Here is a 14,386-nt window from a genome sequence, read left to right as displayed (position 1 = left end):
GCAGCAGAACACGGCAATCACTATTCTATATTTATTTTTGAAGATGCTTTTCAAATGTCTCTTCTTGGTGTTGGATTTTATTAAATAAATTTCCCCAAAAAACACGACTTATACTCACTCTAGTGCGACATATATGTTTTTTACCTTCTTTATTATGCATTTTCGGCTGGTGCGACTTATACTTTGGAGCGACTTATAATCCGAAAAATACGGTATATACACTTAATGTTTGCAGTTGATTGCCTGTTGCAAGCCAAATATTTTCTGCAGAAAAAAACATTTTTTTCTCTTTACACCAGTTAATCTTAAATCCAACACAGCCAAGCTAATGAAATGTTAGAAGGGAAATGAAGAAGTAACATACCAGCTGTTGGCACCAAGCACAGTACGGCCCAGATGTGACACAGTCATTGCAGGAGTTTATCATGGATTTGGAGCAAACCTCTTCTTTTTGACATCGTCCTGCAAATACATCACAATTGGGAATTGAAATTGTATCCCCCTGATAGCCAACGTCTCCTGCAATGGACATTTGGGTTTTCTATAACAGGGCTTTTTTTTCTGTATCTATTTTTACGTCACAAGAAATGTCATGTTGGATGTAGAGCTTTAAGTGCCTCGTAAAGGTTTTCGCTGCCTTGAATGTTTCGGCCTATTTTTTACTTTTATAAATCAAATTACAGTCAATTTAATTCAGCAAAGACATGGAAAAAAGGGCCTTTCATGTCAAAGTGAAAACATTCAACAAACCATTTTCTACCGCTTGTCCAGAGTTGCACAATTTGTTGTATATTCATTAAAAAGGTTAGGGCCTAAGCCAGGGGTCACCAACCTTTTTGAAACCCAGAGCTACTTCTTGGGTACTGATTAATGCGAAAGGCTACCAGTTTGATACACACTTGAATAAATTGCCAGAAATAGTCAATTTGCTCAATGTACCTTTGGTAAATAAATCTATATATATAAAAAAAATTGATATTTCTGTCTGTCATTCCGTCGTACATTTTTTTTTTTTCCTTTTACGGAAGTTTTTCTGTAGAGAATAAATAATGAAAAAAAACACTTAATTGAACGGTTTAAAAGAGGAGAAAACACGAAAAAAAATTAAAATTAAATTTTGAAACATAGTTTATCTTCAATTTCGACTCTTTAAAATTCAAAATTCAAACAAAAAAAATAAAGAGAAAAAATAACTAATTCGAATCTTTTTGAAAAAAATTTAAAAAATAATTTATTGAACATCATTAGTAATTTTTCCTGATTAAGATTAATTTAAGAATTTTGATGAAATTTTTAAAAAAGGTTAAAATCCAATGTGCACTGTTAGAATATATAACAAAATGGACCAATCATTATCAAATACAAATCATTATTTCTTCTAGATTTTCCAGAATTTTATTTTAAAGAAATTCAAAAGACTTTGAAATAAGATTTAAATTTGATTTTACAGATTTTCTAGATTTGCCGGAATCATTTTTTTGAATTTTAATCATAAGTTTAAAAAAATATTTCACAAATATTCTTTGTCGAAAAAACAGGAGCTAAAATGAAGAATTTAATTAAAATGTATTTATTATTCTTTACAATAAAAAAAAATATTTACTTGAACATTGATTTAAATTTTCAGGAAAAAAGAGGAAGGAATTTAAAAGGTAAAAAGGTATATGTGTTTAAAAATCCTAAAATAATTTTTAAGGTTGTATTTTTTCTGTAAAATTGTCTTTCTGAAAGTCATAAGAAGCAAAGTAAAAAAAAATAATGAATTTATTCATACAAGTGAATACCAATTCTTTAAAATATTTTCTTGGATTTTCAAATTCTATTTGAGTTTTGTCTCTCTTAGAATTAAAAATGTCGATCAAAGCGAGACCAGCTTGCTAGTAAAAAAATACAGTTAAAAAAAAAGAGGCAGCTCACTGGTAAGTGCTTCTGTTTGAGCTATTTTTAGAACAGGCCAGCGGGCGACTCATATGTCCTTATGGGCGACCTGGTGCCCGCGGGCACCGCGTTGGTGACCCCTGGCCTAACCCTAACCCATTTAAAATGACTGACCTGATTCAACATAAAGTAGATCCAATATAGCTAGTGAGATGGAAGTCACCTGCATGTGTCAGGTGATTGTAGCATAAAAACACCTGTGTCTCCCACGTAACTGTCAACCTTCTAGTTTTTTCCAGCAAATCCCGTTTTGTGTCCTTCTTTCCCAGCGTCTTCCCGGTGTTTTTTTTTTTTTTTTTTTGTATTTTTTGGGGGGAAAATTTATTCAATCCAACAAAACAATACACAGCAATACCATAACAATGCAATCCAACTCCAGAACCAAACCCGGCCCAGCAACACTCAGAACAGCAACAATAAACAGAGCAATTGAGAGGGCCCACAAAAACGACACAGAATCCAAAAGTCGTGAAACAAAATGAATATTATCAACAACAGTATCAATACCAGTAACAATTTCAACATAGCAGTGATTAAAAATCCCTCATTGACATTATGATTGCACATTTATAAAAAAAATACAATAAAAATGAACAATTGTGTCACAATGGCTTAAACTTGCATCACGTCTCATAAGCTTGACAACACACTGTGTCCAATATTGTCACAAAGATAAAAATCAGTCATATTTTTGGTTCATTTAATAGTTAAAACACATTTAAATAATGGATCCCATATTCCAATATATGAATCGTTATTATCAAACCTAAATGCAGTTTTTTCTCCTCATATCATCTCCATTGCTTGTGTATACCAGTCAGAATGTGTTGGACTATCATGAAAAAAAAAAAATCTACAGTTCTAACGCTACTACGGAAATTGGGTCCACTCGAAAGGGCCTTGGCAACATTTGTGGTTGGGGCTAGCTACAGGCAACTTAGCGAGCAAAGGTGCGTAGAGTCACAAAAATTGTACTCAAATAAGAGTACTGCTACTTTAGAGAAATGGTGTCCAAACTTTTTCCACTGAGGAACGTACTCTGAAAAATGAGACAATGCGGGGGTCATTTTGTATTAGTTTTAATGCCAAATATATATGTGTGTGTGTGTGTGTCTTCATTTGCTTCATAAACTGTTTTCCTTAAGCTTTGCTTTCACTCTGGAAATGAGAAAAATCGCACCAAATCCTTGTTTTTCCAAGAGCCATCATGACCACGATTGTGGCAGTAAATGCCACACAATCGCGCCATGTAGTCAATTTGATCCTGCAGAATTATCTAATCAAGACTTTTTTATCTAAAGTTTTAGAAAAAGTGGTTTACAGTCAACTACTAACTTTCTTGGAGCTACATGACACCATAGAGAAATTTCAATCATGGTTTAAATCCTGCAATAGCACAGAGACATCCTTTCAGGGTCATAGGGGGTGCTGGAACCTATCTCAACTGCATTCGGTGGGAAGGCAAGGTACACCCTGGACCATACTTGCCAACCTTGAGACCTCCGAATTATATGTATATATATATATATATATATATATATATATATATATATATATATATATATATATATATATATATATATATATATATAATACTTGAATTTCAGTGTTCCTTTATGTACACATATACACACATAACACTCCTCTACTCATTGTTGTATTGGAAAGGGCAATGCTTTGCAGCCAGTAGCAAAACCTTTGAAGGAGCATAGGTATGGGCAGCATCTGTGACATTTAATTTGCAGGAAAGGAGTGAGTTTGGGGTTGAATTGTCCATCATCGTTCTATTCTCTGTCACTATCTTTTTTGGGACATTACTACTTGCCGTAGTTTTGAAGCAATACATGATGGGATTCCGGATGTTGTGTGTCAGTGTATTAACGTGCCGGCTGGAATAAACACACGCTGAGAAATAGCGCCATGCCCGCCTACTTTATGGGTTATAGATAAACCTATTGATAACGGTTGTGTGTGCAGTTTTGCACTCTCCAAAAGCCGTAGATGTTATAACGTGACTGGGCCGGCACGCTGTTTATATGAAGGAAAAGTGGACGTGACGACAGGCCGTCCTCACTCAGGTCCGGCTTGAAATCGGGAAAAATTCAGGAAAATGGTTGCCCCGGGAGATTTTCGAAAAAGGCACTGAAATTCAGGAGTCTCCCGAAAAATTTGGGAGGGTTGGCTAGTATGCCCTGGACAAGTCGCCACCTCATCGCAGGGCTAACACAGTTAGACAGACAACATTCACACTCACATTCACACACTAGGGCCAATTTAGTGTTGCCAATCAACTTATCCCCAGGTGCATGTCTTTGGAGGTGGGAGGAAGCCGGAGTACCCGGGGGGGAACCCACACAGTCCCAGGGAAAACATGTAAACTCCACACAGAAACAGCGCTTTTAAAAAGTTTGTAACGACTTCCTTTATAATTGCTGAATCTGATTTTGTCCTGTTTCTCCTTGACCTAACTGCAGCATTGGATACAGTAGATTAATACGCCACTTTTTTAAGCCGGCTGGAGCACAGCGTGGGTATTAGGGATACTGCCCACACACAAATGGTTCTCCTCCTACCAAGCAACCAACTTGCAGGCCAACATTCTTCCTCAGCTTCTCCCCTAAACCGTGGCTTGCCTGAGGGCTCAGTAATTGCGCCTGTTTTATCTGCATACTTCCCCTTGAACCTATTTTCATAAAATACAATGTATCCTTCCCCTGCTTTGCCGATGATTTACAAATATACACACCATTTAAAGCAAACACCAACTGTATCCTGCTCCTGAGTGTTCCACGCTCCAGACTTAACACTGGAGAGGAAAGAGCCGTTTCTGTAGCTGCCTCTAAATCATGGAACAATCACCTTTGCACATTAGGGCTGCTCAAAGAGTACAGCATTTTAAAACCCTTTTTAAAAAACTCATTTATTATCTCAAGCATTCCACAAATAACACCTTGGTTTTAAATTGTTTACCTCAACAGTAGTTTGCTGTTATCTTATTACTATCCATTCTGTTGTTCACTGTTTTATTGCTTTTATTATGTGCCCTGTGTAGCAATTCGGTCAACCTAAGTTTTAGTCCGCCCTGAGATCGGTAGGTTGTGAGTTCAAACCTCGGCCGAGTGATACCAAAGACTATGAAAATGGTACCCATTACCTCCCTGCTTGGCACTCAGCATCAAGGGTTGGAATTGGGGGTTAAATCACCAAAAATGATTCCCGGGCGCGGCACTGCTGCTGCCCACTGCTCCCAGGGGGTGAACAAGGGGATGGGTCGAATGCAGAGGACAAATTTCATCACACCTAGTGTGTGTGTGACAATCATGGGTACTTTAACTTTAATGTGCTATACATATAAAGCTTGACTTGACTTGACAGTAACTTGTCACAAAAAAAAAAAAACTTAAGCATAGAGTCTTGTATTCAGCCATGTATTCAGAGTCCAGCAAGACCCACAATGCTTTTTTTTTTTTTTTGTCCTGTCCAGCTTCTCAGGCAAATCATATAGTTGATGTAGATGCCCATATCGGCTGTTCAGATTTACTTTACAAAAGAGAAGTGTAGGATACTTCTCTTGTTGCCTTATTTGAATTTGACTTTATTAAATGTATTTATATTATCATTTGGTGCAGCCGAGGAGATAGAAAGAGAAAAAAAGGAAGACAGAGAAAGAAATTTCGGGGATAAGAAGGGGATTAGACAGAGAGACAAAAAACAACAACAGCGAACACAAATATAACAACAAAAACAACAACAACACCAGCACATACGATATGTACAAATATGATCGTAAAAGTGATAGCAAAGAAACAGTTAGTGAAATAAATAATAATATAGAAATTACATTGAGCATTTTTACACTGCAACTGGAGCAATACAAATACCAATAGAAAAAGCGCTATTGATCATGAACAATAGCAATAGTTTACCTCTACTATCAACAATATAGTTGTTCAAATGCAACAATACATATACATAATGATAACTAGAACGATACAAAAAAAAAACAAAAAAAAGGAAAACCGAAAGATGGAGGGGAAGAGAGAGAGGCAACCTATATTAATCTTGTAGATTGTTATAGTAACAGTAGGTTAAGCTTTGTCAGTATGCCGTGTGTTACCCAGTTTACCCTAGGGCAACAACGTTGATGTATGTTTGATGAAACGTGATTATGTGCATCCGGTGGCCATGTACTGCTTGCCTGTGTATCGGCTGGGGACATCTCTGCGCTGCTGATCCGCCTCCGCTTGGGATGTTTTCCTGCTGGCTCCGCTCTGAACGGGACTCTCGCTGCTGTGTTGGATCCGCTTTGGACTGGACTCTCGCGACTGTGTTGGATCCATTATGGATTGAACTTTCACAGTATCATGTTAGACCCGCTCGACATCCATTGCTTTCCTCCTCTTCAAGGTTCTCATAGTCATCATTGTCACCGACGTCCCACTGGGTGTGAGTTTTCCTTGCCCTTATGTGGGCCTACCGAGGATGTCGTAGTGGTTTGTGTTGTGGTTTGTGCACCCCTTTGAGACACTAGTGATTTAGGGCTATATAAGTAAACATTGATTGATTGATTGATTGATTGATTGATTGATGAGTGTATGTATATGTACTTGTATATGAACAAAATGTGTATATGAATGTTTGTACAGTAAATGTACATGTACAGTATATGTATGTTTGTTTGTACAGTGAATGTATATGTGCAGTATGTGTATGTTTGTACCGTGAATGTGCGTGTTGATGGACGAACTTGGAGTATGTAGGTATTTACTGTATTTGTGTATGTATGTGGGAGCGTAGGTACCAATGTATGTACGTTTGTATGTATGAATGTGTGTGTGTGAGAGTATATGTGTGTTTGTATGTACAATATATTTGACTCCCAGTGTGCATGGGAGCCAGAGTAAGGCCCCAGCCGCCCCGAGAGCCCAACCCAAACAGCAGGTGTGGCGCCCAGGGAACCAGGGACCACCGGCCCCACGCAGCGAGGCCGACCAGTGACGGGAACCCCAGAGCCCGGCCCACCGTGCCACCCGGAAGAGCCAGCAGCAGGCAAGACCCACAATGCAATGGGGGTTGGGGGGTATATTTTCAAGTATTTCTTATATATATATATATAAATAATCCGTTCATGAATGAGTACAAACCCCGTTTCCATATGAGTTGGGAAATTGTGTTTGATATAAATATAAACGGAATACAATGATTTGCAAATCATTTTCAACCCATATTTAACTGAATATGCTACAAAGACAACATATTTGATGTTCAAACTCATAAACTTTATTTTTTTTGCAAATAATATTTAACTTAGAATTTCATGGCTGCAACAAGTGCCAAAGTAGTTGGGAAAGGGCATGTTCACGACTGTGTTACATTACATTTTCTTTTAACAACACTCAATAAACGTTTGGGAACTGACTCAATAAACGTTTGGGAACTGAGGAAGATATTTGTTGAAGCTTTGAAAGTAGAATTCTTTCCCATTCTTGCTTGATGCACAGCTTAAGTTGTTCAACAGTCCGGGGTCTTGTTGACGTATGTTACGCTTCATAATGCGCCACACATTTTCGATGGGAGACATGTCTGGACTGCAGGCGGGCCAGGAAAGTACCCGTACTCTTTTACTACGAAGCCACGGTGTTGTAACACGTGGCTTGGCATTGTTTTGCTGAAATAAGCAGGGGTGTCCATGATAACGTTGCTTGGATGACAGCATATGTTGTTCCAAAACCTGTATGGACCATTCATTATTAATGGTGCCTTCACAGATGTGTAAGTTACCCATGCCTTGGGCACTAATACACCCCCATACCATCACAGATGCTGGCTTTTGAACTTTGCGCATATAACAATCCGGATGGTTATTTTCCTCTTTGTTCCGGAGGACACCACGTCCACAGTTTCCAAATATAATTTAGAATGTGGCCTCGTCAGACCACAGAACACTTTTCCTCTTTGCATCAGTCCATCTTAGATGAGCTCGGGCCCAGCAAAGCCGGCGGCATTCCTTTGTGTTGTTGATAAATGGCATTCGCTTTGCATAGTAGTTTTAACTTGCATTTACAGATGTAGCGACCAACTGTAGTTACTGACAGTGGTTTTCTGAAGTGTTCCTGAGCCCAGGTGGTGATATCCTTTACACACTGATGTCGGTTTTTGATGCAGTACCGCCTGAGGGATCAAAGGTCCGTAATATCATCGCTTACGTGCAGTGATTTCTCCAGATTCTCTGAACCTTTTGATAATTTTACGGACCGTAGATGGTAAAATCCCTAAATTCCTTGCAATAGCTCGTTGAGAAATGTTGTTCTAAAACTGTTTGACAATTTGCTTACAAATTGGTGACTCTCGCCCCATCCTTGTTTGTGAATTACCTAGCATTTCATGGAAGCTACTTTTATACCCACTCATGGCACCCACCTGTTCCCAATTAGCCTGCACACCTGTGGGATGTTCCAAATAGGGGTTTGATGAGCATTCCTCAACTTTATCAGTATTTATTGCCACCTTTCGCAAGTTCTTTGTCACATGTTGCTGGCATCAAATTCAAAAGTTATTGATTATTTGCAAAAAAAAAAAATGTTTATCAGTTTTAACATCAAATATGTTGTCTGTGTAGCATATTCAACTGAATATGGGTTGAAAAGGGGTTGTAAATCATTGTATTCCGTTTATATTTACACCTAACACAATTTCCCAACTCATATGGAAACGGGGTTTGTATATCCGTTCGGCCACCGTGTTCAGTGGCAAAGTCTGAGCTGCAAAATTTGCAGGCAGCGCACCCATTCTCCTCCGAGCGGTCCTGGACAAACTGAAATTATTTTTTCCAATCATTTTGGAACTTGCAAGCGTACTTCTTCTTCTTACTCGGCATCGCCATGTCTCTTCGTCATTCTTCTGCTTCGTCTCTGTTAGTGTTATGTTTTTGGACATTACTACTTGCCGTAGTTTTGAAGCAATGTATGATGGTAATCCGGATGTTGTGTGTCGGTGTATTAACGTGCCGGCTGGAATAAACACACGCTGAGAAGGAGCTCCATGCCTGCCTACTTTATGGGTTATGGATAAGACCTATGGACAACGGAGACATATGTAGTAGTCTCCTTTTCAGGTGAGAGTGGACGCTAAAGGCAATGTCTTTAAGGCACGCCCCCAATATTGTTGTCCGGTGGGAAATCGAGAGAAATTTGGGAGAATGGTTGCCCTGGGAGATTTTCGGGATGGGCACTGAAATTCGGGTGTCTCCCGGAAAAATCGGGAGGGTTGGCAAGTATGGTTTCCACGTCCCACTTTCAAGCCTTATTAGTGAAAAAAACAGCTGTTAAGATGCAAAAGAGCAACCCTTTTGGCACTGACAAAAGGGTTGGCAGTGAGGTATTGTGTTGCAGAACGATCACTGTTGGACGAAAACTACCAGCCCAAAATCAGTTGTTAGACTGTAATCCCCCACGTTAGCATGCCATTCAATTGTACAAAAAATGGCACAAAAGGAGCATCTGTGACCAGAATGTTTCTAACTCCTGTAAAACTCTATCACGGTTCTTACTGTAAAATTCTGGTGACTGAGCTGCCAGTTTTTTTACCCTAAAATCTATGCTTGTTTTTTTTACGGTGTATTACTGTAAATGGCAAACAGTACAAGAAGTTTAATGCTGAAAAACTGGCAGGTCAGTTTCCAGAATAAAAAACAAAAACAGTGGTATTTTATTCTATTTACAGGAAAATTCTGGCAACTAAACTGCCAGTATGTTACCGTAAAAAACTGGTACTGTCTTTCCATTTAACGTATTATGTTTTATAAAACACTGTATATTTTCAGTAACATTGTGGTAGCCCACCTCCCATTTTTTACTGTAAAATAAGATATTTTTTAAAGTGTATGTAAAAAATATACATAATAATCAAATTCTTAGGGAAAATTCAAATATCGTGTGGCTCTCAATGTAAACAAGTTTGACACCACTGCTCTAAAGTAGCGGTAATTTTACTTGAGTACAATTTTTTTGCTACTTTACCCACCTTTATTGCTTGCAAAACACAATGTCAAATACAAAATACAAATAGGACATATGTCCATTTTTAGTCACACTACTGGGTGGGGTATTGCAACACCAAATGTTCACTTCCTGAAAATGTGTGAAGTGCAAGTGGGTTTGGTTCATTATGAATACAAATACATGCATTCTTTACACTTATACTTTCAGTATATATATGTTTCAAGATCAAAATATGTGTCTCAAAAAGTTCAATTTCATTTATGGGTAAGTAAAAGAAATCTCTCTTATGGCAAATTGTTTAAACTTACCATTTGGAACCAACGACAGGAGGAAGAACAGCAGGAATAACGGCAAATGTCGACTCATGCCCTGACAAAAGTAACCACAAATATGTAATTAATAAACATCCCAACTGCAAAACTGTCCTGCGTAATGTTAACAAAAATGAACTAATTTGTGTTGTTTGTGTGTCTAGCTTATTTTAATGTCAGCAGGCCTGATTTCATGACTGTTTCATCTTTCCAACCTTAACATTTTTAGAAAACCAGTTGCAATGTGTTCCTTCAATTATTACAGGGATTACGTTCAGAAGTGGTACATTTTTGCGAAGCAAGGACACAATTTGTTTGATGACTTATATGAATATTATATGCATTTAATCACTTAATCAATCCAAATTTATTTATATTGTCCCTTAATTACAAATGCCTCAAAGGGCTTCACAAACCACAACGAAAACCTTGGACAGGGGTCAGGAATATCTTTGGCTGGGAGAGCCAAGAAAGCCAAATATTTTAAAATGTATTTCCATGAGGGCCATATAATATTTTTTTAACACTAAATACAATTCAATGTGTGCATTTTTAAGTAAGACCAACATTTTTGGATAATTAATAATAATTAATAAAATACTTCTTACCAATAATGCAACTTCTTGAACAGATGCGGTATAAAACAGATGGATGGATTAAAATGCATGAGAATGTTTTATATTTTGAATGTTATTTTTAACACTGGGATTACCAATTATTATTCATTACTTATTGTGTTAAGCAATGTCAGCTAAGATTTATCTAGGAGCCAGATGCAGTCATCAAAAGAGCCACATTTGGCTCAAGAGCCGTAGGTTCCTTACCGCAGACTTAGGATCTGAACCCAAGGAAAAACTCAACCCAATGGGACAATGAGAAACCTTGGAAGGGACCGCAGTGTAATGGATGCCGCGTGAGTACAGTTACTAATCTGAGAGGCCAGTCCATAGGGAGGCCAGCTTAATCTTCATATGCTCCACGCAGCAGTTATCAATGAATCAATCAATGATTATTTATATAGCCCTAAATCATTAGTGTCTCAAAAGGCTGTACAAACCACAACACAAACCACAACGACATCCTCGGTAGAGCCCACATAAGGAAAAGGAAAACTCACACCTAGTGGGACATCGGTGACAATGATAACTATGAGAAACCTTGGGGAGGACCGCATACACACTTATAAACCCTTTATATCCTCCTAAAACACTTCACACACTCTAAAACTGACCTAATTTTAATATAAGGTTAATGCATAGTCATATTTCATATCCGCACATTTCTGCCTTTCCCAACAAGTCTATGATTATACTATTTTTTTAAATCTCTTGTACCTTTTTACTTCATAATCATGACTTAATTATATTTTAATTTCAATGTTCAACTTTTTGTATCATAATTTTGACTTTTTATCTCATAATTAAGAGGTTTGTTTCTTCTTACGGATTTTTTCATCTCATAAATTCACTTTTTAATCTCTGATATACGATTTTAATTTCTCATAATGTCGATTTTTTATCCAATTATTTAGGTTTTTTAATCTAAAAAACATAGTTTTTTTTATATCTCATCATTTAAATTTTCGTATACCTTAATTATGATTTTTGAGTATCAAAATTAAGATTTTTTTAATTAACATAATGAAGACTATTATCTAATCATTTAGACTTTTTATCTCATAATTTCACATTTTTTTCATTTTACAAATTAGATTTTTTTATCTCATAATTTTGAGTTTTTATTTATTAATTATAATTATATATTCTAATCTTTTAGATTTATATGATCATTAATTTTGTCATCTCACAATTTTGTTTTTGTATTTCCAAATAATTCTTTGTCATGATTATGAGTTTTATTCTCCTTATTCTGATTTTTATGATCATAATTATGACTTTATGATCTCCTTTATACGATTTTATTTTCTCGTAATGTCGAATTTTTTAAAATCCAATAATTTGTTTTTTTTAATCTAAAAAACGTTTTTTATATCTCATCATTTAAATTTTTGTATACCTTAATCATGATTTTCGAATATCAAAATTAAGATTTTTATTTTATTAACATAATGAAATACTTTATCTGCGATGAGGTGGCGACTTGTCCAGGGTGTACCCCCGCCTTCCGCCCGATTGTAGCTGAGATAGGCGCCAGCGCCCCCCGCGACCCCACAAGGGAATATGCGGTAGGAAATGGATGGATGGATATACTTTATCTAATCATTTAGATGTTTTATCTCATAATTTCAATTTTTTTTCATTTTACAAATCAGATTTTTTTATCTCATAATTTTGACTTTTTATTTATTAATTATAATTATATTTTCTAATAATTTAGATTTATATGATGATTTATTTTTTCATCTCACAATTTTGTCTTTGTATTTCCAAATAATTCTTTGTCATAATTATGAGATTTATTCTCCTTATTCTGATTTTTAAGCTCATAATTATGACTTTAGTATCTCCTTTATACGATTTTATTTTCTCGTAATGTGGATTTTTTAATGAGGTGGCGACTTGTCCAGGGTGTACCCTGCCTTCCGCCCGATTGTAGCTGAGATAGGCGCCAGCGCCCCCTGTGATCCCGAAAGGAAATAAGCGGTAGAAAATGGATGGATGGATGGATGGAAAAAACAAGTTTCTCAGTTCGAACATTAAATATATTGTCTTTGCAGTCTATTCAATTGAATATAAGTTGAAAAGGATTTGCAAATCATTGTGTTTTGTTTTTATTTACAATTTACACAACGTGCCAACTTCACAGGTTTTGGGGTTTGTGTTTTAGGAGTAGAATTCTTCAATGCAATCCAATCCAATCCACTTTATTTATATAGCACATTTAAACAACAATAACGTTTCCAAAGTGCTGCACAGCCATGTTAAAAACAATATTAAAAAAACAATATTATGCTCCACCAATGACTGAATAAAAACAAAAGATAAATAAATATAAAACCAATATAAAAAACAATATAAAAACAAATATGATTAAAAACTATTTTAAAGGGTAAAATCAATTAAAACAGTAAAATAGAAATCAAAGTGTATAAAAAACACAGAGGACAACAAAGGACCACACAACTCACGTAGTTGTGTGAATAAAAGTGGGTCTTAAGACGAGACTTAAAACACTCCACTGTGGAAGCAGTTTGAACATGGAGGGGCAGAGTGTTCCAGAGCTTAGGGCCGACCACAGAGAAGGCCCTGTCTCCCCTGGTCTTAAGTCTGGTCTTGGGCACCACGAGCTGGAACTGGCTCTCGGACCTCAGAGCGCGCGCAGGAATGTAAGTTTGGATGAGGTCGAAGATATACTGAGGTGCCAGTCTATGTAAAGATTAAAAAAAAAAAACAGCAATGTTTTCAAATCAATTCTAAAATGAACAGGGAACCAGTGCAAACTCTGAATAATTGGGGTTATATGCTGGCGTTTCCTGGCCCCTGTTAAAAGTCTTGCTGCCGCGTTCTGGACTGACTGCAACCGGGAGAGAGCTTTTTGGCTAATGCCAGCATAAAGTGCATTGCAGGAGTCCAGGCGACTTGAAATAAAAGCATGCACGACTTGTTCAAAAAGGTTAAAAGATAAAAACGGTTTAACCTTTACTAAAAGACGAAGGTGATAAAAACACGATAGTCCTAATTCTTCATTTAGTCAACTTCCCCATTGAAAAGAGTACGTTTTGTCTTTTGTTTACATAGTCAAACATTTCTGACTTCCTTATTAGCGAAATAATAGCACACATTATAAAGTGCAAAAAATCAACAACTAGTAAATAAAAGAATAAAACTTCAAAAAGTGTAACTTACTAGAATCAGGAAGATGCTTGCAGTCGTTGCCTCTGTGGTTGACAGTTACTCTGAAGATAACTTGCAGGAAGTATGAATCAACTCAAAAAGCGTCAGATGAGACACAACCTCATGAATATTTCACGCAGTAAAATGACAATCGAAACAAAGACATACAGTGTAGTTCTTTTTTGTTTTTTACTACAGCAATGCAAACTGAATTAAAATGCATTTTCATTGCAAAACCTATTATTTTCACCAAGATGCTTGCTGCTTATGAAACACTTAAACGGGAAGCAAAATAAAATCTATTTTTAGGTTCAGACAAGTTGACCTTACGGGAAGCTTGGTA

At 36.7% G+C, this 14,386-nt stretch overlaps 1 protein-coding gene across 1 annotated transcript in view; it reads right to left on the bottom strand.

Moving 5' to 3' along the window:
- The window catches only part of itgb2 (integrin, beta 2), a 41,918-nt gene extending 27,759 nt beyond the window's left edge, over window positions 1-14,159 (bottom strand). Inside the window, exons 1-3 of the mRNA XM_061918577.1 lie at window positions 14,056-14,159; window positions 10,247-10,307; window positions 365-462 (exon numbers count right to left, since the gene is read on the bottom strand). Of these exons, the coding sequence (XP_061774561.1) occupies window positions 365-462; window positions 10,247-10,304 (156 nt within the window). The 5' untranslated portion in view covers window positions 10,305-10,307; window positions 14,056-14,159. The remainder of the gene's footprint in view (window positions 1-364; window positions 463-10,246; window positions 10,308-14,055) is intronic.
- Between the last annotated feature and the right edge of the window lie 227 nt (window positions 14,160-14,386).

The sequence above is a fragment of the Nerophis ophidion genome, linkage group LG13, assembly GCF_033978795.1.
Source record: "Nerophis ophidion isolate RoL-2023_Sa linkage group LG13, RoL_Noph_v1.0, whole genome shotgun sequence".
NCBI lineage: Eukaryota > Metazoa > Chordata > Actinopteri > Syngnathiformes > Syngnathidae > Nerophis > Nerophis ophidion.
The sequence above is the reverse complement of the archived record's forward strand: the minus strand, read 5'-3'. Positions and strand labels throughout refer to the sequence as shown.